The sequence below is a fragment of the Tachyglossus aculeatus genome, chromosome 5 (assembly GCF_015852505.1).
Source record: "Tachyglossus aculeatus isolate mTacAcu1 chromosome 5, mTacAcu1.pri, whole genome shotgun sequence".
Lineage (NCBI taxonomy): Eukaryota > Metazoa > Chordata > Mammalia > Monotremata > Tachyglossidae > Tachyglossus > Tachyglossus aculeatus.
The window spans coordinates 7,334,655-7,359,949 of record NC_052070.1 but is presented as its reverse complement, the minus strand read 5'-3'; the positions used below and the strand labels follow the sequence as shown (position 1 = coordinate 7,359,949).

Genomic DNA, 25,295 nt, shown 5'->3' with positions numbered 1-25,295 from the left:
CGCTTACTGTGTGCAGAGCACTGTACTAAACGCTTGGGAAGTACAAGTTGGCAACATATAGAGACAGTCCCTATGCAACAGTGGGCTCACAGTCTAAAAGAGTGTGCTTGGTGCCAGGCACTGTACTAAGCTTACTTGGTGCCAGGCACTGTATTAAGCGCTCGAATGGATACAAGCAAATCGGGGTGGACTCAATCCCTGTCCCACATAGGGCTCGCAGTCCTCACAGTCCTCATCCCCATTTTACATCTTACAGAAGCAGCGTGGCTCAGTGGAAAGAGCCCAGGCTTTGGAGTCAGAGGTCATGGGTTCAAATCCCGGCTCCGCCAATTGTGAGCTGTGTGACTTTGGGCAAGTCACTTCACTTCTCTGGGCCTCGGTTCCCTCATCTGTGAAATGGGGATTAAGACCGTGAGCCCCCTGTGGGACAACCTGATCACCTTGTAACCTCTCCAGCGCTTAGAACAGTGCTTCGCACATAGTAAGCGCTTAATAAGTGCCATCATTATTATTATTATCATTATTAGGTTGTATCCACCCCAGTGCTTAGTACAGTGCCTGGCACATAGCGCTCAACAAATATCATAATCATTAATTATTATTATTAAGAGAGGGTCAGCAGGGGCCGAATCTGGGGAAGTGTCACTTCCAAAACGGGAACTCCCCGGAATCCTGGAGCAGAAACCGTAATGGGAACGGAGAGGAAAAATCCCCCGCTTCTGAGTCCCACAGGAGCTGACTCACAGTGATCTGAGTCCCATCTGGTGTCTCTATATGTTGCCAGCATGTACTTCCCAAGCTTAGTACAGTGCTCTGCACACAGTAAGCGCTCAATAAATACAATTGATTGATTGATTGATTGATCTGGTGGAGAATCGATCATTCGTTGGTATTTATTGAGCGCTTATGGTGGGCAGAGCACCGTACTAAGTGCTTGGGAGAGGACAGTGCAGCAGAGTCGCTAGACACGATCCCTGCCCACAGCGAGCTTCCGGTCTAGGGGGAAGAGAAGAGAAATAAACAATTTTTAGTTAGGTCCATGAGGGCTGTGGAGTTGGGGGCGTCAGATCATCATCATCATCATCAATCGTATTTATTGAGCGCTTACTGTGTGCAGAGCACTGTACTAAGTGCTTGGGAAGTACAAATTGGCAACATATAGAGACAGTCCCTACCCAACAGTAGGCTCACAGTCTAAAAGGGGGAGACAGAGAACAAAACCAAACCTACTAACAAAATAAAATAAATAGAATAGATATGTACTTAGATGCCCCAAAGTCACACAGACGACGCAGAAGGGAGAGAGAGCCGGGGAAAAGAGGATTTGGCGGGGAAGGCCGCTTGGACAAAGTGAGACTTAAAAAGGCTTTGAAGGAGGGAAGCGTGATCGTCTGGCGGATATGGAGGGGGAGGGAATTCCAGACTGTGGGAAGGTTATGGGCGAGAGACGAGATAGATTGGTGGAGGGACGGTGAGAGGGTTGGAATTGGAGGAGCCAAATGTGCGGGCTGGGTTATCGAAGGAGAGCGGGCACCAGTATGGACTGGACTGGGGAGAGGTTGGAGGCAGGGAGGTCAAGGACCCCTTCCCGCCTCCCTCCTCGCCCGGATTCCTGGGTCCCGCGGAGGACCTTCTCTCCGTGCACGTGCGTCCCGTGAGCGGGGATTCGTCCCTGACTCAGTGAGGCTCACCGAGCCGTGACTTTGTGCTCCCAGCTCTCAGGATGCTTGGGGACTGCTTACGTTGAACTCCAGGAGGCCTTCCCAGACTGAGCCCCTTCCTTCCTCTCCTCCTCGTCCCCCTCTCCATCCCCCCATCTTACCTCCTTCCCTTCCCCACAGCACCTGTATATATGTATATATGTTTGTACGTATTTATTACTCTATTTATTATTTTACTTGTACATATCTATCCTATTTATTTTATTTTGTTAGTACGTTTGGTTTTGTTCTCTGTCTCCCCCTTTTAGACTGTGAGCCCACTGTTGGGTAGGGACTGTCTCTATATGTTGCCAATTTGTACTTCCCTAGTGCTTAGTACAGTGCTCTGCACATAGTAAGCGCTCAATAAATACGATTGATGATGATGAGCGGCAAGGTGAGGTAGGAGGGGGCGGACGGCTTTGAAGCCGAAGGTGACGAGTTTCTCTTTGGCGCTGAGGTTGAGGGGCAAGAGGAGGGGGAAGACACAGACTGAACGTTTCTGTAGAACAATGATCCGGGCACCAGTATGGACTGGACTGGGGAGAGGTTGGAGGCAGGGAGGTCAAGGACCCCTTCCCGCCTCCCTCCTCGCCCGGATTCCTGGGTCCCGCGGAGGACTTTCTCTCCGTGCACGTGTGTCCCGTGAGCGGGGATTCGTCCCTGACTCAGTGAGGCTCACCGAGCCGTGACTTTATGCTCCCAGCTCTCAGGAAGCTTGGGGACTGCTTACGTTGAGCTCCGACCCGCGCGGCGACGAGGCCGAGGGCACTCAAAACCCAAGAACCGCCGGGGAGGTCGTAACACGAACCGTGTTAAAAAAAAAAAATGAGAGCGGGGCGGGGAGGGGAAAGAATTCTCAATCCATCAGTGGTATTTCTTGAGCGTTTACAGCAGAGCACTGTACGAAGCGCTTGGGGGTCTCCAGTGCGACTGAATTAGCAGATACGGTCCCTGTCCGGAATGAACCACAGCCCTCTCCCCCATTCCCACCCCTTCTCTTCTCTCCCAGAAAAGGAAAGCCGCTTTCCTTTCCCCACCCCCAATTTGGCAACCCCCTCTTCTTTCCGCGCCCAGATACTTCGTTCTCCTCCCCGCTTAATTGATCTGCGCGATCGACTCTCTCGGTCAATTTTTGACTCCGACTCATCGTTTGGTTTCTCTGCATCATCATCATCAATCGTATTTATTGAGCGCTTACTATGTGCAGAGCACTGTACTAAGCGCTTGGGAAGTACGAATTGGCAACACATAGAGACAGTCCCTACCCAACAGTGGGCTCACAGTCTGCATTTAACCGACGCCTTTGAGGTCGGCGCGTGGGCCCGTTTAGAAATTTCAACTCCCAAGAGAGGCCCAGCCTTCACCCGGCTCGAGACCGTAAGCTCGTCGCGGGCAGGGAATGCGTCTGCTTATTGTCGGATTAGAGAAGTAGGGTGCCGTAGCAGAGAGAGCACGGAGTCAGAAGGTCACGGGTTCTAATTCCCGCTCCTCCACTTGCGGATGTGTGACCTTGGGCAAGTCACTTCACTTCTCTGGGCCTCAGTTCCTCATCTGTAAAATGGGGATGGAGACTGTGAGCCCTACGCGGGACAGGGACTGCGTCCAACCTGATCCACCTCAGCGCTTAGTACAGTGCCTGGCACACAGTAAGCACTCGACAGATATCATAATTACTCTCCCAAGTGCTTAGTAAAATAATAATAATAAAGAGAAGCAGCATGGCTCAGTGGAAAGAGCCCGGGCTTGGGAGCCGGAGGTCATGGGTTCTAATCCCGGCTGCGCCACTTGTCAGCTGGGTGACTTTGGGCAAGTCACTTCACTTCCAGCACTTAGAACAGTGCTTTGCCCATAGTAAACGCTTAATAAATGCCATTATTATTAGTCTCTGGGCCTCAGTTACCTCATCTGTAAAATGGGGATTAAGACTGTGAACCTCATGTGGGACAACCTGATTACCTCATATCCTCCCAAGCGCTTAGAACAGTGCTTGGCACATAGTAAGCGCTTAACAGAAGTCATCGTTATTATCAATATTAAGCGCTCAGTAAATATGACCGACTGACGCATTCTGTCTTCTGAGCAAAAATCAGTCAATCGATGGTATTTTGTGAACACTGCGTGCAGAGCACTGTACTAAGCACCCAGGGACATGCAGTCCATTGGAGTCTTTCGGGATGAACCCTGCCCAAGAAGAAGTAGCGGGGCCTATTAGAAAGAAGATGGACCAAGGGATCAGAGGACCTGGGTTCTAATCCCGCCTCTGTCAAGTGTTTGCTGGGTGATCTTGGTCGAGTCACTTCACCTCTCTGTGCCTCAGTTCTCCTGTTGCCCCTCCTAACTTAGACTGTGAGTCCCACGCGGGACAAGGACTGTGTCCGATCTGATTCGCGCGCACCCCCACAGCGCTTAGAAAGGTGTTTGCCACATAGTAAGCGCTTAGCAAATGCCCTAAAAAAGGAGCCAGTCAGTCAAGTGGCATTTATTGAGCACTTACTGTGTGCAGGGCACTGTGCTAAGCGCTTGGGATCGTCCAATAGAACAGTATTGCAGACGCATTCCACACCCACAACGAGCTTCCAGTCTAGAGAAGCGGCGTGGCCCAGGGGAAAGGGCATGGGCTTGGGAGTCCGAGGTCATGGGTTCAAATCCCGGCTCTGCCACTTGTCAGCTGTGTGACTTTGGGCAAGTCACTTCTCTGGGCCTCAGTTCCTTCATCTGTAAAATGGGGATGAAGGCTGTGAGCCCCCCGTGGGACAACCTGATCACCTTGTATCCTCCCCAGCGCTTTGAGCAGTGCTTGGCACATAGTAAGCGCTTAACAAATGCCATCATCATTATCATTATTATTACTATTATTATTATTATTATTATTAGAGGGGCCTACGGTCTCGAGTTTAAAGTCACCAGGGGGCCTGTGGGCATCTAACATTTCCTGCTTTTTCTAACTTGGGTCTCCAACTGTCTCCGCTCCTCCGCTTTCCCTTCCCACCCGAAGCCTCAGAAGATAGTAATCTGATAGCAGGCTTTGACACCCCTGAGGACCCTGAGAAGTTGGCAGAAGATGAATTTGATCCAATCCCAGTGTTGATATCCAAAAACTCCCAAGGTAAGAGTGGAAGCGGGGAGAGAGAAGAGCTGAGATGGGTTATCGATGGCTTAGAACCACGTCGGATCGCGTGCGGATTAGCCACGGGCTTTTCCCGCTGTGTCCTCCCGGGATGACGGTCCCCTTGGAGCGGGTGTGTCTTTAGGCTGAGAGAAGGGACGGAATTCGGTTCCCCCGGTTGATCCCGATCCAGCTTGGACACTGAAGACAAGGCAGCCTTCCCACCACCCTGCTAGACTCCGTCGATGGTACTTACTGAGCGGTTTCTGTGTGCGGGGCGCTTGGGAGGCCACAGTGCCGCAGAGCGGGTCGATTCAATCCCTGCCCGCGAGGAGCTTGCGGTCTGCAGGGAGAGGAAGACGTTCAGAGAGGTTACAGATCATCATCGATCGTATTTATTGAGCGCTTACTATGGGCAGAGCACTGGGCAGATGGAGGAAGTAGGAGAGTGGAAGGTTGTGGACAAAAGTGCCACGGGGCTGGGGTGATTACTAAAGTGCAGGATGGTTATTGAGTGCTTACCATTTATTGAGTGCTTGTACTAAGCGCTTGGGAGAGTGTGATCTAAGAAGAGTTGGTGGACGCGTTCCCTGCCCTCAACAAGCCCACAGTCGAGAGGGAGGACGCTTAGTACGCTGCGAGGTAAGACGAACACGGTTTACCGTAAACGCTCCCGTGGTAATCAGTCAACCGTATTCCTCCAGCGCTTACTGTGTGCCGAGCACTGTACTCGACACGTGAGAGACGACCCTCTAACAGTAGAACAGGTGTGTTCCCCGTAGCGGGGCTTAGTGGAAAGAGCCCGGGCTTGGGAGTCGGAGGATGTGGGTTCTAATCCCACCTCCGCCACGTGTCTGCCGTGTGACCCTGGGCAAGTCACTTCACTTCTCTGGACCTCCGCTGCCTCATCTGTAAAATGGGGATTAAAAGTGTGAGCCCCACGTGGGGCAACCTGGTTAAACCTGTGTCTGCCCCAGCGTTTAGATCAGTGCCTGGCACATAGTAAGCGCTTAACAAATACCATAATTATTATTATTATTATTCCCTGCCCACAGTGAGCTTGCAGTCTAGAGGAGGTCTGTTCTTCCAGACATAAAAACACATCCAATTTGTACTTCCCAAGCGCTTAGTACAGTGCTCTGCACATAGTAAGCGCTCAATAAATACGATTGATGATGATGATGATATACACACACACTCACACGCATGGATTTGGTAGCGTTGTTAGCTACCGTGCGACACAACTGTCTAGAGGTCTGTTGAAGCGTGTAACTGGGAATGTAGTTCCTTTCTGGGGGAGATTCAGTTGGCGGAAATAATTCCCCCCGCCGGAGTCAGTCGTTCATTCATCCCGTTGTACTTACTGAGCGCCGACTGTGGGCAGAGCGACGGACTAAAGCGCTTGGGAGAGGCTAGCGGGATAATACGCCGACACAGTCCCTGCCCACGACGAGCTTGGCCGTGCCTCGAGGGACCCGCGTGATTGCTCAGCCGGTCGACGACGGCGGCAACGCTCAGCAAAGCGTAAATTGCCCCCGGCGGGGGTCCTGCCCCCGACCGTACAACAGATCGATCGGTGGTGTTTATTGAGTGCTTACGGTGTGCAGAGCACTGAACTAAGCGCTTGGGACTGGGAGAGGACAGTACGGCAGGATGGCTCCATCGGTAGTACTGAGCGATCACCTCCTGTTTGCAGGGCACCGACCTATATGTTGCCAACTTGTACTTCCCAAGCGCTTAGTACAGTGCTCTGCACACAGTAAGCGCTCAATAAATACGATTGATTGATTGATTGAGAGTCCCCTGAAGTTAGTAGACACAATCCTCACCCTCAGATGATTAATAAAACGGGTTTTATTGAGCACCCAGCATGAGGAGCACTGTACTGATCGCCTGGGATAGAATGGGAAAGTTAATAGCCACGATTCCTGCCCTCAAGGAGCTGACAGTCTATTATGTGCACAGCACTGTACTGAGTGCTTAGGAGAGTCTGATAGAGGGAGTAGGCAACATCATGGCAGAGTCTGTAGAGCCCAGGTTTGGGAGTCAGAAGGTCACGGGTTCTAATCCCGGCTCCCCCGTTTGTCTGCCGTGTGACCTTGGGTAAGTCACTTCACTTCTCTCTGCCTCAGTTGCTTCATCTGTAAAATGGGGGTGGTAGCTGTGAGCCCCGCGGGGGACAGGGACTGCGTCTGACACGATTTGCTTGTATCCCCCCCTCAGAGCTTAGTACAGTGCCCGGCACGTAGTAAGCGCTTCACAAATGCCATAATTTTAGAATTATCATTATTATTATCCCCGCCCTCAAGGGCTTTACAGTCTGTTATGTGCACAACACTGTGCTGGGCGTTTGGGAGAGCGCAATAGAGTTAGCAGATCCGATGTCCTCGGGGAGATTCCAGTCTTCCGGGTGTGGAGCCCTGGACTGAACGCTTGGGAGATGAAAGTGGATTGAGTAAATACGATCCCTGCCCTCAAAGGAGCTTCCAGGTAGTAGGGAAAGCAGATGCTCAAATAATTTACAGAGAGGAGAGGGGAAGGAAAGGGGGACATATCCATAGAAGCAGCGTGGCTCAGTGGAAAGAGCACGGGTTTGGGAGTCAGAGGTCATGGGTTCAAATCCCGGCTCTACCCATTGTCAGCTGGGTGACTTTGGGCAAGTCACTTCACTTCTCTGTGCCTCAGTTCCCTCATCTGTAAAATGGGGATGAAGACTGTGAGCCCCCCGTGGGACAACCTGATCACCTTGTAACCTCCCCAGCGCTTAGAACAGTGCTTGGCACATAGTAAGCGCTTAGTAAATGCCATTATTATTATTATTATAGCCAGGAATTAGGTCTTTGCAGGCCCCGCTTTAAAGAGAGAGGTTCACTCATTCAGCCGTATTTATCTAGCGAGCGCTTACCGTGTGCAGAGCGCTGGACTGAGCGCTTGGGAAAGTCCCCTACGATAATATAGAGGGACACTCCCTGCCCACAGCGGGCTCACGATCTAGGGGTTGAACGTCCCGTCATCATCATCATCATCAATCGTATTTATTGAGCGCTTACTATGTGCAGAGCACTGGACGAAGCGCTTGGGAAGTACAAATTGGCAACATATAGAGACAGTCCCTACCCAACAGTGGGCTCACAGTCTAAAAGGGGGAACAAAACCAAGCATACTAACAAACCGTCGGGGTTTGATAGGGGCCGGCCATCCTCTGCTGCTTCTGCCGTTCCCGCGGGTTAAAAAATCGCTTTTCTAGCCGGCGGTTTGGTTTCTCTCGCCGTCCGCTTGTTTTCTCTGCCTCTCCGTGGCTCGCGCTGCCGCTCTAACCCTTAACCTTCTGTGTTCTGTCCCGCATCTCTGTCTCTCCCGTCTGTTGCAGGTGGGCATTCTAGAAACAGCAGCGGCAGCTCTGAATCCAACCTGCCCAACCTAGCCAGGTCTTTGTTGCTGGTGGATCAGCTTATAGACCTGTAGACGCCCGCCCCGCCCCGGCCCCGGCCTGCTCACAGCCCACCGCGGCAGTGCTCTTCCCCGCAGGCCCCCGTAACCCCCGCCGGCTCATCAGCCCCCCCGGGGACGGGAAGGGGGGCTCAACCTTCCAACTGGGTGGGGGGCGGGAGGGGTTATATAATCCGCAGTTCGGGGCCGGGGGGCCTCCCCCGCCCGCTCCCTCCCAGGAATGCCGAGGGAAAGATTCCCGGCTTCCTCCAGATCCCGCTTCGGAATCCGGTCCCGTCCCTCCCCCGCCTCCAGTAGAGTGGTTTCGTCAGTCCCCCGCTTCACACACACACCCCCACCGTGGTCCCCCTCCATCTGTGCAAGCCGCCCCGAGGTGAGGAGCGACTTGCGACGGCGGCCCCATGCACGAGGCCCGCGCCGCCTCCCCCGTTGGCGGAAGCCGCCGCGAAGCGAGAGGCGGCTTCCGCGAGGCCCGTCCTCCAAATGGCCCCCGCTCCCTGGCTCCCGGGAGGGACGGCCACCCCTCCGCCCCCCGCCACACTCCTAGCCCACGCCGCGTTGGCACGAGCCGCCCGGAGGTGAGGAGCGGCTTCCTGGCAGCCACACGGCCCCCCCAACTTGTCTGGCTCGGCCTCCCCCTCACCGCCTCCCGTTGGCACGAGCCGCCCCGAGGTGAGGAGCGCCTTCCGACGGCTCGGCCCTCCGACCGCTCTCCGGTTCCCGGTAGGAATGACCTCCACCCCCCCTCGCCCCGCCGACCCCCATCGCCGCCCCGAGGTGAGGAGCGGTTTCTGGCTCCATCCCACCATCCGCAAGCCCCCAACTTGGCTGGCCCCCAATGGGATGAGCCTCCCCGAGGTGAGGAGCCGCTTCCTACGGCTCGGCCATCCACACGGCCCCCGCTCATCTGGCTTCCGATAGAACCGTCTCCCCTACTGTTGTCCCCCTTTGGCACGAGCCACGACTTCCGACAGCTCAGCCATCCGTCCGTCCCAAACGGTCCCCTCTCCATGGCTCCCGGTAGCAACGGCCTCCCCCCCTTACCCATCCCAGCCCCTGCCGGCCTCCGCCTCAAAGGCCTCCAGATCCGTTTTCCAGTTTTCCCGTCCTTCCCTCCTGCTTCAGCCCCCAGGAGACGAGCCCGTGGGCCCGCTTCTCCCCCGTAGGCATTTCCCGGGGGGACGTGGAGGATGATTTGGGGCCGGGGGTTGGGAGGGGGACATCTAGTTAAGCGCTATCAGACCCAAACCCGGTAGATTTCACCAAGGGATGTCCTCCAGTTGCGGGGAGGACGGGACTTTCTCTCCACCTCCCTCCGCCCTCAAACTGGGAGAGAGAACCGCCCTCCCTCGAGATCCGCGATTCAGACGTGACCACGGGATCGATCCCGAGAGGCGCTTACTCGGCTCTGTCCTAAGCGCAGATATCAGAATGAGACCAAAACGTTCAGTGGAGACTCAGGGGGTCTTTCTGTTCGGGTCCCCCGGGACCTAGCGGGGAGGGAGGGCGGGACGGGGCATTGGGCGGAAGGTGTCGTAGCAGAAATGGCTGTATTTTTCTCGTGATTTTTATTTTGGATCCAATACTGTAAATTGTGTATAAACGATGACGCGGAGCGGCTGTTCGGGTTCCGCTGGGCGACGGAGTCAAGTCCAGGGGTCTGGCCCGAAGCCCGGTCCCTCCCCCCGACACCCCTTCCCCGATCCATGGTATTCACTGAGCGCTTACTGTGGGCAGAGCACTGTATTAAGCGCTTGGGTGAGTCCAGTACAACGGACAATTACAGATGGGGAAACGGCCGAGTGTAAAGATGTGGACTTAAGCCCTGTGGGGCCGAGGGTGGGTTGAATGCCACTCGGTGGTATCTACTGAGCGCTTACTCAGTGCCGAGCACTGTACTAAGCGCTCGGGAAAGGGCAAGTCCCCACCGGGCAGCGTGTAAGCCACCCAGGCGGGGAGATCATTTAAACTTGTCTGTCCTCGGAGGCGAAAGGCGCGTCCTATCCGGGCGGGCAGCCGTCCTGACCTCAGTGTCCCTCCTCGGTGGCTCTTCCGCCTCCCTCCTTGATGCTTTTAGCCTGGAGGCTCTTGAGTTCCTGTCCCTGGACTTCCAAGCCGGAGAGACTCCAGAATTCCCCACTGAACTTCCAACCCCATCTGTGCCCTCGAGGGACTCCACTGTAGCCAGTCGACTTCAAGCCCAATGCTCGCCCCGTATATGTAGCTTCGTTCATCCCGGTGTGTGTGTTCTCCCTCAGGGGGAAAGACTATTTAAAAAACAACTCACGTATGGTGTTCTTCCCTTATAAGATGAGGAGGAGGAAGGCAGGAAGACCCCCCTAGCTATCCCCTTTGAAGTTCTGTGGTCTTCCCGGAAGCGCATAGTCATTTAGCCCTGACATCTCTTTGTAAATAAAAATCCACATCAATCCTGTCGACTCTCCGCTCAGTCCGTGTAATTTCTCTTCCTTACGGTGGCGTTTCTTTCTCGCAAGGGACGTTGGCAAATCCCCGGCCAAGCTTGGGCGGAGGACAGGGAGGCTGGTTACTGTGGTGAAAAGGGGATTTCTCCTCCCACCCGTCAGAGGTTCAATGGCAGGAGAATATTTGGGGGGCCGACCGCGGACATAAGCGAGGACAAGAGGCCGTCCGCAGTCAGGTCGAGCGATCCGCTGCGTCGGTCGAGGGCCTGCTCCGGGCTGAAGCCCGTCTTCCCCGTTCGAAAGGGGATGCTCCTTGAGGGTCGGGAACGTGCCGCCGCCTCTGTATTCTGGACTTCCCGGACGCTTAGTACGGCACACCCCGCTGGGCGCTCCATAAGTGCTAGCGCGATGATACCCGTAAGCCCCTGGAGAGAGTCGGATAGGATGGGGAGGCGTTGGCCCTCGAGGGCCTTCATCATCATCATCATCAATTGTATTTATTGAGCGCTTACTATGTGCAGAGCACTGTACTAAGCGCTTGGGAAGTACAAATTGGCAACAAATCACCTTCCAATTCTGCCGCGGAGACGGGTGCTCCAAGAAATCGCGGGAAGGGGGAAGTTGGGGCAGCAGCGGTCCGGAGGCTGTGGGGAAAAAATACCGTCGGAAGAGGAGCTGGCTCTCCGCTGGGAATGAGGTGCGTGAACACGCGTGTGATCGAGTGTCTCCGAAAAGACGTCCAGATCGGGAAATGGAGGCCAAGGGAAGCGAGGCGGCTCTACGCTTGCCTAGGGAAAAACGTACCCGTTCCGGAAGAGTTGGCCGTGAGCTCCTAGATGTGGATTCCAGCTCCGCCTCACGACGAACGGAGCCGCGGCCGCTTCCTGAGAAAGGGAAGGACGGATCATCTGCCGCAGACGCGACGTTTTCAAACCCGGCGGTTCTCCGCCGTCCGGTTTGGAGTTTACGGAGCAGCCTGGAGGTGTGAAAAGAAAATTAAGTATGAAATCTCGGGGGGACTTTCCCTCTTAGTGATGGGGGAATTTATGAAGCGTTGACTGTGCGCTTAGCACCGGGGTAGACACAAGGCCCCCAGATCCGACCCAGGCCCGGACCTCCACGCGACTCTCATAATCTCTCGTATCCCCGTGGGGAAACGGAGGCCCAGAGAGGTTAATCGATTCGCTCGAGGTCACCCTGTGGAAGAGCTGGGATTAGTACAGTGCTCTGCACATAGTAAGCGCTCAATAAATACGATTGATGATTAGAACCAGGGATTCTGACTCCCAGCACCGGGCTCTTTCTGCTGGGCCATGTTGTGACCTCCCATTGGACCCTCCGGCGTGTCTAATTGATTTTGCGCGGATGGAAGGGGCAAGCAAGTAATGACCACAATGTCATTACTTCATCCTAATTCAATCAATCAATCGTATTTATTGAGCGCTTACTGTGTGCAGAGCACTGTACTAAGCGCTTGGGAAGTACAAGTTGGCAACATATAGAGACAGTCCCTACCCAACAGTGGGCTCCCAGTCTAATTCCAATTGGGGACTTTGCGTCCCCCAGCAGACCACTGGGCAATGACCTCCTGAGCTTCAGTGCCGGTTTGATGACATTAAGTAGGAGGAGCACCGCTCGGGAAAACAAGGAATAGAAAACTATTCCCACCTTTTCCCAATCAGTCATATGTTTTGAGTGCTTACGGTGTTCGGGGCACTGTACTAAGCCCTTGGGAGAGGGCAAGACAACAATCTAACAGGTACATTCCCCTCCCACAGTGAGCTTACGGTCTAGGCGGGAAGACAGACATTCTTCGAAATATCAGAGTAGGGTGACTGTGGCGAATGGGCCGGAGGACCTGGGTTCTAATCCCCGCCCTATCACTGGCCTGCGGAGAGACCTTGAGCAAGTCACTTCTCTTTCCTCCTTTCCCTCACCTGCAAAATGGGGAGTCCTTCCCTGTTCTCCTTTCTGCCTAGACGGTGAGCCCGGTGTGGGATCTGATTATCTCGTCTCTACCCCAGTGCTTAATGCAGGGCTTGGCACATAGTAAGTGCTTAACAAATACTATTATTATTATTTAATATAGTTATTTTTATTATCTGAAGGGTCTGTGCCGTATGAGTCGCTGGAAATAGTCGTGGCAGCGACGGTATTTATCGAGACGCAGCCTGAGGTAGTCGCTAGAGCACAAACCTGGGAGTCAGAAGGTCATGGGTTCTAATCCTGAGCCCGCCACATATCTGCTGTGTGACCTTGGGCAAGTCACTTCGCTTCTCCGTGCCTCAGTTCTCTCATCTGTCAGAATGGGATGAAGACTGTGTCCAGCCTGATCTGTATGTATCACCCAGCGCTTAGTACAGCGCTTGGCACATCTAGACTCAGCCCATTGTTGGGTAGGGACCGTCTCTAAATGTTGCCAAATTGTATTTTCCAAGCGCTTAGTCCAGTGCTCTGCACACAGTAGCGCTCAATAAATACGATTGAATGAATGAATGAATTAACACATAGTAAGCGCTTAAGCAATACTACAATTATTATTATTATTATAAAGGGCTGTTCGTTCAATCGTATTTATTGAGCGCTTACTGTGTGCAGAGCACTGTACTAAGCACTTGGGAAGTACAAAGGAAGGGCTATGTGTAGAGCACCCTAGGAGAGGATATGTGGGTGGGAAATTAGACGCAGTCCCTGCCCCCTGAGAAAGTAGATGGGCAAATAGCATTTGCCCTGTGAGGAGGGAGAGATGGGGTCCAGTTCCCTCTGAAGCCTTTGGGTTTGGCCCGGGCTGTCGGAACCGCCGCATTCTGGGGATGTTCTGGGATTCAGGGAGGTTATTTGGAGTTTCCTTGGGAGAAGGGGAGAGGGCTTGTCAGGTTGGGGAGGGGGATCCGGAGTCCTGAGGCGGGCAGGGGCATTTTAGACTGAGTTTAGGCCCCTCGGCCTGGATCCTGGGGAGGGGGCACACCGGGAAGACCCAGCAGACGCCATGAGAGCCCATCAATCAATCAACCAATCAATCATATTTATTGAGCACTTACTGTGTGCAGAGCACTGTACTAAGCGCTTGGGAAGTCCAAGTTGGCAACATATAGAGACGGTCCCTACCCAACAGTGGGCTCACAGTCTAAAAGGGGGAGACAGAGAACAAAACCACATTAACAAAATAAAATAAATAGAATAGATATGTACAAGTAAAATAGAGTAATAAATATGTACAAACATTTATACAGGTGCTGTGGGGAAGGGAAGGAGGTAAGACGGAGGGGATGATGATGGGGAGGAAGGAGGGGGCTCAGTGTGGGAAGGCCTCCTGGAGGAGGTGAGCTCTCAGTAGGGCCTTGAAGGGAGGAAGAGAGCGAGCTTGGCGGATGTTGGGAGGGAGGCTATTCCAGGCCAGGGGGATGACATGGGCCGGGGGTCGACAGTGGGACAGGCGAGAACGAGGGATGGTGAGGAGATTAGCGGCAGAGGAGCGGAGGGTGCGGGCTGGGCAGTAGAAGGAGAGAAGGGAGGTGAGGTAGGAGGGGGCCAGGGGATGGACAGCCTTGAAGCCCAGGGTGAGGAGTTTCTGCCTGGTGCGCAGATTGATTGGTAGCCACTGGAGATTTTTGAGGAGGGGCTATCAGTCACACTCTCACACTCTCCCAGCCTCCCCCTCCCCAGAGAGGATTGAATACGATTGAACGAATGAATGAAAAGGCAGGCCGATCAATCAGAGAAGCGGCACGGCCTAGTGGCTAGAGCCCGGGCCCGGGCCCCCCAAGCACCTGGATTCCAGTCCCTGCTCCGCCACGTATCTGCCGCGTGACCTCGGGCGAGTCGCTTCACTTCTCTGGGCCTCAGTTCTCTCATCTGTAAAACGGGGATGAAGGCTGTGAACCCCATGTGGGACACCGGCCGTGTCCACCCTGAGTAGCTTGTATCTGCTTGGAGAAGCAGCGTGGCTCAGTGGAAAGAGCCCGGGCTTTGGAGTCAGAAGTCAGGGGTTCAAATCCCAGCTCCGCCAATTGTCAGCTGTGGGACTTCGGGCAAGTCACTTCACTTCTCTGGGCCTCAATCAATCAATCAATCGTATTTATTGAGCGCTTACTGTGTGCGGAGCACTGTACTAAGCGCTTGGGAAGTACAAGTTGGCAACATATGGCCTCAGTTCCCTCATCTGTCAAATGGGGATGAAGACTGTCCCGTGGGACAACCTGATCACCTCGTAACCTCCCCAGTGCTTAGAGCAGTGCTCTGCACATAGTAAGCACTTAATAAACGCCATCATTATCATATTATTACCCCCAGCGTTTAGTAAAGTGTCTGGCACATAGTAGGTGCTGGACAAATATCATTATTATTATTCAGAGGGCCTTTCCACCTACCGGTGCCCTACGAGTAGCTTGGAGGCAGGCAGATGCTGAAATATATTCCAGGTGGGAGGAAGAGGGAGGAGGAGGCAGTCACATCCGTAAATTAGGGTTTAGGAAATAAGCCTCATCGCCCGTCGACCGACCGCTTGGGCTCACCCACGCTGTCCGGATACAACTCGTAGATGCCGCTCCGCCGCAGAGGAACCAGACTTCATCCACCGTCTTCATCCTCCTCTCTTCAGCCCTTCCGAAGATCCCAGGTCCCAAGCTTAGCAGGTCCCGGATGAACAGGATCGGAGGCAGACCACTTAGGACGCTTCCCTCCGATCCGTCGGGAGACAACCCCAGCTGGAATCTCATCCTGTCCTTCCGGGAAGAGTCAGTCGTCCTCTTCTCGACTCTCGCCTGGAGCCTCCTGACGCTTGGGCTTTGTCTTCCCGAACCGGATTAGGGGACCAATCCCTTCCACTGAAAAATAACCTCTAAGAAGATGCTCTGAGGTTATTTTTTCTCCACCGTCACCCAAGCCCCCGGCTCTTTTCTGTGCCCGCGTCCTCAAACGGGCTTCGAAATAGCAGCCGTTCCCAAAGTTGCAAGGAACTCCAGTTCGCTGTAGCATGGAAAACTCAGAGAGCATTCCGCACACTGCCGGATTTCCTGATCCGAGGGACTCAAAGTGGCAAGCTTCCTAGAAATCTTCATAACGTCCTCCAGGGAGGTCGAGCGAGAGGAGGTACGTCAGTCGTTGGGCGGTATTTATTGAACGCTTATTGCGTACGGAGCACTGCACTGAACCCCCTGGAGAGTCCGGTATAACAGAGCCGGTAGACACGTTCCCTGCCCACAAGGAGCTTCCGGCCTAGAGGGTGCACGAAACCATTTTCTCCGGGGAAAAGCTGAAAAATTATTCCGTGGGTCTCGCATGAGAAAATAGGACCCGTAGCCTTAGAGAAAGACTCCTTAGGTACCCATTCAGGGGACTACAATCTTGATTAACACTGAGCATGCTTAGAAATAACATAACTTTAAAATAGCTGCCGCGTTTTCCCGAGCCGGAATCGTGCCAGGGACAGGGAGGTGGGGTGATAAGAAAGTATAAATAAATCGTTGACGGAAGAAGGCGGCGAAGACATCTTGGAGGGAGAGGGGAAAATACCCTCGTCGGGGAGAGGGACCGGATTTTCTTTCACGTCTCGTGGCGAAGGTTGGAAGTTTTATCCGTATTAAAGACCGCACCGTGGTGGAATGACGAGGGGTGGAGCCGGGATGGGATCCACTTTTATCTACCCCAGCGCTGACCGTAGTTAGCGCTCGACAGATCACGGTTTTCAAAGTTATTGTAAATCTGGGTGATGGGCTTGGCCCGTGAGCAGGAGGGTGGGCGTTGATTGAACTCAGCCTGCCGTCTGTGTGGAGCGTTTGGGAAAATACAGTCGTGGAGGTAGACAGGATCCCTGGCCTCAAGGAGCTCACAGTCTACTACCGTGAGCTCCTTGCGGGCAGGGAATGTCTGTTTATTTGTATATCGTGCTCTCCCGAGCACTTAGAACTGCGCTCTGCACACAGCAGGGCACTGTACTAAGCGCTTTAGTATCCACCCCATTTGGAGGGGGTGAGATTCAGTCTTTGGGGGCCTTCCGAATCCATCCCAGCTTGGAGGTGAGGCTGACCGGGAATCTGGGACTGTGAGTTAATCGACCGCTCAGCGGCATTTCGCGAACGCTGGCTACGTGCGGAGCACTGGACTAAGCGCTTGGGAGGGTACGGTGCGATGGAATTAGCAGACACCTTCTCTGCCCGTAACGAGGTGTTATGGGGGGGACGTTTTGGTTTGAGGGCGGAGGGCGTTGGCCGTGCGCTCGGGATTTGGGATGGTTTGGTTGCTGTCGCCCGAGGACCCGAGTTCTGATGCTTAGCCGAGCCCCTTTGGGAAATCTGTGGATCGGTAAGGACGCGGAAGGGGAGGGCAGTTGGAGTGGAAACTCAGCCGGGACCATTAGGGAAAGGGAAGCAATCAATCAATCAATCAATCAATCAATCGTATTTATTGAGCGCTTACTATGTGCAGAGCACTGTACTAAGCGCTTGGGAAGTACAAATTGGCATCACATAGAGACAGTCCCTACCCAACAGTGGGCTCACAGTCTAAAAGGGGGAGACAGAGAACAGAACCAAACATACCAACAAGGAAGCAGAGAACAGAGAAGCAGCGTGGCTCAGTGGAAAGAGCCCGGGCTTTGGAGTCAGAGGTCGTGGGTTCAAATCCCGGCTCCGCCACTTGTCAGCTGTGTGACTCTGGGCAAGTTACTTCTCTGTGCCCCAGTTCCCTCACCTGTAAAATGGGGATGAAGGCCGTGAGCCCCACGTGGGACAACCTCATCACCTTGTATCCCCCACCCCAGCGCTTAGAAGAGTGCTTTGCACATAGTAAGCGCTTAGCAAATACCATTATTATTATTATTATTATTAAGGGTAGGAGAAACCAGGGGGAGGTTACTGAGTACCGGCTCCCTGAATGTACTACAGTCAGGTCAATCAATCGATGGACAGAGAGCTGGCTCCTTCCTATAGCCAGAAAATCAATCAATCAATCAATGGAGAGAGAGCTGCCTCCATGGATGCCCTAGAGCCAAGACAGTCAATCGATCAATCAGTCAAGCAGCATGGCCCGGCGGATAGAGAACAGATCCGGGAGCTAGAAGGTCATGGGTTCTAATTCCGGCTCTGCCACCCACCTGCCGCGTGACCTCGGGCAAGTCACGTCATTCCTCCGGACCTCAGTTCTCTCATCTGTAAAGTGGGGGCTGTTATCGATAACAAAATAGGTTAACACAGTATAAATCGGCCGCAGGGTTCTTGTTTATTACTTATTACTTATTTATTACTCTATTTATTTATTTATTTATTTTACTTGTACATTTCTATCCTATTTATTTTATTTGTTGGTATGTTTGGTTCTGTTCTCTGTCTCCCCCTTTTAGACTGTGAGCCCACTGTTGGGTAGGGACTGTCTCTATGTGTTGCCAATTTGTACTTCCCAAGCGCTTTGTACAGTGCTCTGCACATAGTAAGCGCTCAATAAATACGATTGATTGATTGATTGATTGATTCTTGTACCCAGGGTGGTGATGCAGATAGGAAAAATGACTCGGAGACAGGAGTTCAGATAGAGCAGGAAAGAAGGAAAGTGGCTACCTGCCCGTTCACCTCCCGGGAGAGGGACGAGTGACAAGCAGCCCCGATCCGAATATCACTGTGTCTTTTATTGAGTTACAGCAACATGGGAATGGGGCATTTGGAAATTACAGGAATTTCAGGAATTGGGACCGGCAGGATGTTACAAATTATGTTTGTTCTCCGTTCCCAGGCCTTGCATAGATAGGTAATAGGGATGTAAATTCTCTTCGGATGGGTGTTACTTGTTGATGGCCTTGAAGGCATCTGTTACAGACTTGTTCTCTCGGCCTGCAGAAATGGAGGGTTACTGTCAGCATATACAAAATGGAGTCAGTCATGTCAAGTCCGCTGTGGACAACAGGGGTGAAGACTGTGAGCAGAGAAGCAGCGTGACTCGGTGGAAAGAGCCCGGGCTTGGGAGTCAGAGGTTATGGGTTCAAATCCCGGCTCCGCCCATTGTCGGCTGTGTGATTTGGGGCCAGTCACTTAATTTCTCTGGGCCTCAGTTCCCTCATCTGTAAAATGGGGATTAAAGACTGTAAGCCCCACGTGGGACAGCCTGATCACCTTGTATCCTCCGCAGCGCTTAGAACAGTGCTTTGCACATGGTAAGTGCATAACAAATGCCATCATACTATTATTATTATCTGGGACAGGGACTGGATCTGACACAACTAACTTCTATCTACTCCGGCGCTTTGAACGGTGTCTAGCACATAGTAGGTGCTAAACAAATACCGTTATTATTATTATTATTATTCAATGGAGAGAGAGCTGGCTCCCTGGATGCCCTGTAACCAGGTCGGTCAATCGATCCATCTGTCAATCAGTGGACAGAGAGTTAGTCAGAGACAGCCAGACCTGAACATAGGCCAGCAAAGCAAGACACACAGGAACGCACATTGTGCTGTCTAAAAATATTTTGACAATTCTGGCGCTTCGCTAATTTGCACCGGATTGTTGTCCCCGTTTAGCCCAAATTAATGCGGTTTTAATGCGTCGATAAACTCACACCGATTCACCCCAGTCTTTGTATTTCCCTTTGGACTTATCAAGTCCTTCTGCTGTAGTAAGCACTGGGATAGATACACAGTGATAATAATAATAATGATGATGGCATTTGTTAAGCGCTTACTATGTGCCAAGCACAGTTTGAAGCTCTGGGGGAGATACAAGATGATCAGGTTGTCCCCTGTGGGGCTCACAGTCTTCATCCCCATTTTCCAGATGAGGGAACTAAGGCCCAGAGAAGTGAAGTGACTTGCCCAAGTCACACAGCTAAGTGGTGGTGCTGGGATTAGAACCCATGACCTCTGACTCCCAAGCCCGAGCTCTTTCCACTGAGCCACGCTGCTTCTCGGGAACTTACAGTATACCATGTGCAGGGCATTGACCTGTACGCTTGGGAGAATACGAGAGAATAATTAGTGGACACAATCCCTCCCTCAAGGAGCTTGCAGTCTACTGCGTGCAGAGCACTGTGCTTAGGAGTTAGAAGGCGTGAGCCCTCAAAAAACTGGGTATAGAGCACTTGGGAGTCTATAATAATAATAATAATGGCATTTATTAAGCGCTTACTATGTGCCAAGCCCTGTTCTAAGCGCTGGGGGAGATACAGGGTGATCAGGTTGTCCCACCATCTTCATCCCCATTTTACAGATGAGGTAACTGAGGCCCAGAGAAGTGAAGTGACTTGCCCAAAGTCACACAGCTGACTGAGCCGGGAAGACATGAACCCCAATCCTAAGAAGTTGGCAAAATAATTCCCACTCTTCAGTCTTGTCTGAAGAGGACCCCCACCTTAGAATCGTGCTGTCCGTCGGCTTCCTGTTGCTTTGTCAATCAATCAATCGTATTTATTGAGCGCTTCCTGTGTGCACAGCACTGTACTCAGCGCTTGGGAAGTCCAAGTTGGCATCATAGAGAGACAGTCCCTACCCAACAGCAGGCTCATCATCATCATCAATCGTATTTATTGAGCGCTCACTGTGTGCAGAGCACTGTACTAAGGCTCACGGTCTAGAAGACCGTTCGGCAGTCGATTGCTTGTGTTGTCCCCCGGGGAAGCGTGGCGAGGGGTTAACGGGGTCGCTGTGGGGACCGTTTTTTAGCCAAGAGGATCCCCCCGCACGCCTGCTTCAGTTGGGAACTGTGAGCCCACTGTTGGGTAGGGACTGTCTCTAGATGTTGCCAATTTGTACTTCCCAAGCGCTTAGTACAGTGCTCTGCACATAGTAAGCGCTCAATAAATATGATTGATGATGAACGAATGCTGCCGTAACCATGGCGACAGCAGCATCTTCCAACTCAGAGGGAGGCGGTACTTTCACTGGCTTCTGTCGCCGTGGTCGGGAGATCCGGCCCGGGGAGGAAGCCCTCCGAGTCCAACCGGAATGGACAGTCTACTTTTCTGAGGCAGGAGAACCACCTTAGAGGCCAAAACTCCCAACCGAAACCAAGAGGCTCTACACCGCAACTCCGTCAAGCTGTGGCATTTATCGAGCACTTACGGGGGGCAGACGCGCGGCGAGGTCCTGGGATGCTTTTCCCCGTCCACACAATTGAGGCCCGAGACCCTCCTTCCCGCCCCGGTTCTCTCCGGGCAACGTAGTTTGAGCGCGAGCTCATCGAAGGAAAAGTGATACAAAGGAAAAAGCATCCACGACGTGCGGAAAGCGTACGGGGCCGAACGTGGGAGTTGGACGTGGGTTTGCGAATGACCCTAGAGGCCTCCGATCGATCGGCGGTGTTTATTGAGCGCCGGCCGTGTGCAGAGCACTGTACTGAGCGCTCGGGAGAGTCCGATACGACTGAGTCGGTAAACGCGTTCCCCGCCCACGACGACCTTACGGTCTGGAGCTCGGCGTATAGTAAGTCAAACCTGTTAGGAAGGAGATAAACGTTCGGCTTTTTCGTTAGCGTGGTTACCGAGCTGAGCGCTTTTTACAGGGCTAGGACGTGGATGAAGGGGTCTAGACTTCGGAGGAACAGAGATAGTATTTTTGTACAGTATCTTATAAAATGTTTCCTTTTACCTACACTGTCTTTATTCTACAGTGTAATGTATCTAAGTGAATAGTTTCCCAATAAACGGATTTTGATGCCTCTCTACCGCGTATGGTGTCTTTTAATTTCAGTGGAGATCCGTGACTAGAGAGACCGCACCATTATTTGGAATATGTTGGGGGTTTTTTATAAGATAGTTTCTTACTATGTGCCGGGCACTGTATTAAGCGCCGAGGTACAGACAAGGTAATGGGGTTGGACACGGTTCGTGTCCCTCGTGAGCTTGCCATGTTAACCCCCACGGTACGGCTGAGGTCCAGAGGAACGAAGCGACTCGCCCAAGGTCGCACGGCGGACAAGTGGCGGAGCGGGGATTGGAACCCGCGACCCTCTGAGTCCCAGGCCCGGGTTGCGTCCACTAGGCCACACTGCTTCTCTCGCGGCCCAAGCGTCGGTGCGGGGAGGGCGGAGAGGAGGGGGGGAAGACGGGAAAAGACGGGAATTTCGATTCCACCCAATGTCGTCGCCAGTGGGAAAGGGACCCCCGTCAAGCTCGCCCTCCCCTCCTCCTCACTCAGTGACTGACCTCATTGATCTGAACTCTCTCCGTTTGGTTTACAATGACCTTTTTTCCCGTCCTTTGGCTAAAATGTGCCCGATGGCATGCTCCTAACCCGCTAATCTTTCCTTGAAGGTAAGCGCTTTTGCATTCTCTACGTGTCTGTGTGGCGCCAAAGCCAAAGCAGCTCGGCGGTTCCCACCATCATCATCATCAATCGTATTTATTGAGCGCTTACTATGTGCAGAGCACTGTACTAAGCGCTTGGGAAGTACAAATTGGCAACATATAGAGACGGTCCCTACCCAACAGTCGGTAGCCTGGTTCGGGTTATGCTGGCCGTCTGGCACCCACCCTGTTCCCCGGAGAGGTTCATTTCCCCCGAGCTGAAAACGAAATCCGGGAGAATCCCTTGCCGAAGGTGGTGGGCTTCAGCCGTGTACAGCGATGCCTTTAAAAACATTCATTCATTCCATCATATTTATTGAGCGCTTACTGTGTGCAGAGCACTGGACTAAGCGCTTGGAAAGTCCAATTCAGCAACATATGGAGACGATCCCTACCCAACAACGGGCTCACGGTCTAGAAGGCGGGGAGACAGACAACTAAAACAAAGCAAGCAGACAGGTATCAAGTAATAATAATACTTTTTAAATTCTTGCAATGTGCCCAGCACTGCTCTAAACACCGTGAATCAGGGCAGACACGGTCCCCGTCCCACACGGGGCTCACACTCTTTATCCCCATGCTACAGATGAGGTCACCGAGGGCCAGAGAAGTGAAGTGACTTGTCCAAGGTCACACAGCAGACAAGTGGCCGAGCCAGGATTAGAACTCAGGACCTCTGACTCCCAGTCCTGGGCTCTAGCCACTAAGCCAGGCTGCTTCCCAGCCTTTTTTGGTCGCTTCCCAAGTTCCTGCCTCCGTCAGTGGAGTTGGGGGTCCGTGCTGTGCTGGCGATTTGGGGTCAACTAAAATGATGCTTCCTCTCTGACAGCTTCTCTTATGGTGCGTGACAGAGTACGTTGGATCAATAATATCCAATCAATCAGTCCATCATATTTATTGAGCGCTTACTGTGTGCAGAGCGCTGTACTAAGCGCTTAGGAGAGTACAATGCAACAGGCTCGGTAGCCACGAGGGAGAATAGTAATGATGACAGGACCATCTTGCTTTTTCCTTCAATCTTATTTATTTAGCGCTTACTGTGTGTCCAGCGCTTTGCTTTCCCGAGGGCGCGCTTATTTTTCCCAAAGCGCTTTCCCCTCAGCGATCTCGCTTCATCCTCACGCCACATCCCAGGGAGAGGCGGCGATCCGCGGCGAGGAAATTGAGGCCCAGAGAGGTCAGGCGACTTGCCCGAGGTCACACAGCCAGCTGGGACCGGAAGCGGGTCTCATTCATTCAATCGTATTTCATCAATCATCAATCGTATTTATTGAGCGCTTACTGTGTGCAGAGCACTGTACTAAGCGCTTGGGAAGTACAACTTGGCAACATATAGAGACAGTTCCTACCCAACAGTGGGCTCACAGTCTGAAAGGGGGAATTAATTTGAATTTGAATGTATTTGAATATGATCGACCCGGGGGTCAATCTCCTGACCCCTGGGGCCCGGGGTTTTCCGAGCCACCTCAGAACCTCTCCTTGGGCCGGGTCAATCAATCAATCAATTGTATTTATTGAGCGCTTACTGTGTGCAAAGCACTGTACTAAGCGCTTGGGAAGTACAACTTGGCAACATATAGAGACAGTCCCTACCCAACAGTGGGCTCACAGTCTGAAAGGGGGAATGAATTTGAATTTGAATGTATTTGAATGAATATGATCGAGCCGGGGGTCAATCTCCTGACCCCTGGGGCCCGGGATTTTCCCGAGCCATGGGGGTCAATCTCCTGACCGCCGGGGCCCGGGCTATTCCAAGCCACCTCGGAACCTCTCCTTGGGCCGGGTCAATCAATCGTATTTATTGAGCGCTTACTGTGTGCAGAGCACTGTACTAAGCGCTTGGGAAGTACAAGTTGGCAATATATAGAGACAGTCCCTACCCAACAGTGGGCGGGAATCGGGTGGAGGGGTCCTCCCGGCCGGGCCCCCGGGGAACGTCGAGTTGCGTTGGATGTCGCCGTGTCTAACATTGTCATCTCCCTCTCTCCACCTCCCGGCACGCGGCGCGTCCTTCCCGCCGCGGGAGACGGGGCCGGGTCGTGTTCCGGCCCGCGGGCCCGATCCCCCGCCTCGGCTGTCCTTTTCCATTCTCCGTGTCCGTCGTTTCGGCCGTGGGACGCGTCGGGGGCCGGGCGAGGGGCCGTCTCCCGTCCCCCCAACCGCGGCCTCCCGCAGGACTGACGCCATGTTCCCGTGTCCCGTGTAGGTCTCCGGAGAGCGCCCGGCGTGGTCCGAGGAGCCGGCGGACGTGAGGGGAGCGGGCCCCCGGCCACTCCGGGCCCCCCGGGCGGCCCCGGGCCGTCGCCCCACCTCGAGGCGGACTTCCTGGCCCGTGGGGGCCCCTCCGGCCGCAGCTCCTTCCACAGCAGCGAGGAAGAAGGGCCCGACCCCGAAGGAGACGTGTTGGACTCCAGCGGGTCCCGCCCTTTGCTCATGGACTCGGAGGAGGAGGAGGAGGAAGAGGAGGCGCCGACGACGGTTCGGGGGTCGTCCCCCGGGCCCGCCGCCATCGCCACGGCGCCTTTCCGGCCGTCCGGGACGGCGGGCGGCCACGACGACGACGGAGACGTGTTCAGCCGAGCCCCGTTCTTGGGCCGCGGCGGGCGGGCCCGCGAGGCGGACGTGTTCCTGAGGGCCCCGTTCGCCAAGAGGGAGGGCCCGGAGGAGCCCCCCGGCCCGTCGGCTCCGTGGCCCCCCTCGGCCCCGTCCCCCGGGCCCCGACTGCCGGCGGGGGGCTTCCTCCAGACGGCCAGAAGCCCTCCCCGTTCGGGCCCGGATGCCGGGGGTCCCGCGGCCGCCGCCAAGGCCTTCCGCCCGCAGGCCCTGGCCAAGTATTCCCGGCACTACGGCCCCGAGGGCCCGGCCGGAGCCGGAGCCGGGCCGGTCCGCTCCCTCCCGCCCAGGACTACGGAGCCGGCCCCCGCCGACCCCTTCGCCTCGGCCCCCTTTCCGTCCAGATCGGTCAGGCACAGACCGTAAGCGCGTCCGCCCCGGCCTCGGGCCTCCTCCCCCGGGGAAACGGTCGGGTGGACGAGGCGGGGGGCGGACGGGCCGGCCGCGAAACCCGGCCCCTTCCCCGGCTGCTCTTCGAAGCCGGACGCATGGCTCGCTGCATGGAATCGTACCCGAGGGGCTACCGAGGAATGAACTGGGGCTACCGAGGGGCTTCCAGGGGTAAGTCGTGAGGAAAACGGGCTACCGACCGGGAATAAGGCTCTTCTTGAGCAGAAGAGCGTCTGGCGAAGGTTTCAGAGCCGGCCACCAATCAATCAATCAATCAATCGTATTTATTGAGCGCTTACTGTGTGCAGAGCACTGTACTAAGCGCTTGGGAAGTACAAGTTG

At 54.0% G+C, this 25,295-nt stretch overlaps 1 protein-coding gene across 1 annotated transcript in view; it reads left to right on the top strand.

Moving 5' to 3' along the window:
• AAK1 (AP2 associated kinase 1) overlaps positions 1 to 25,226 on the top strand; it is a 211,845-nt gene extending 186,619 nt beyond the window's left edge. The window contains exon 20 of the mRNA XM_038746417.1: positions 24,157 to 25,226. Within this exon, the coding sequence (XP_038602345.1) occupies positions 24,157 to 24,929 (773 nt within the window). The 3' untranslated portion in view covers positions 24,930 to 25,226. The remainder of the gene's footprint in view (positions 1 to 24,156) is intronic.
• The last annotated feature ends 69 nt before the right edge of the window (positions 25,227 to 25,295 follow it).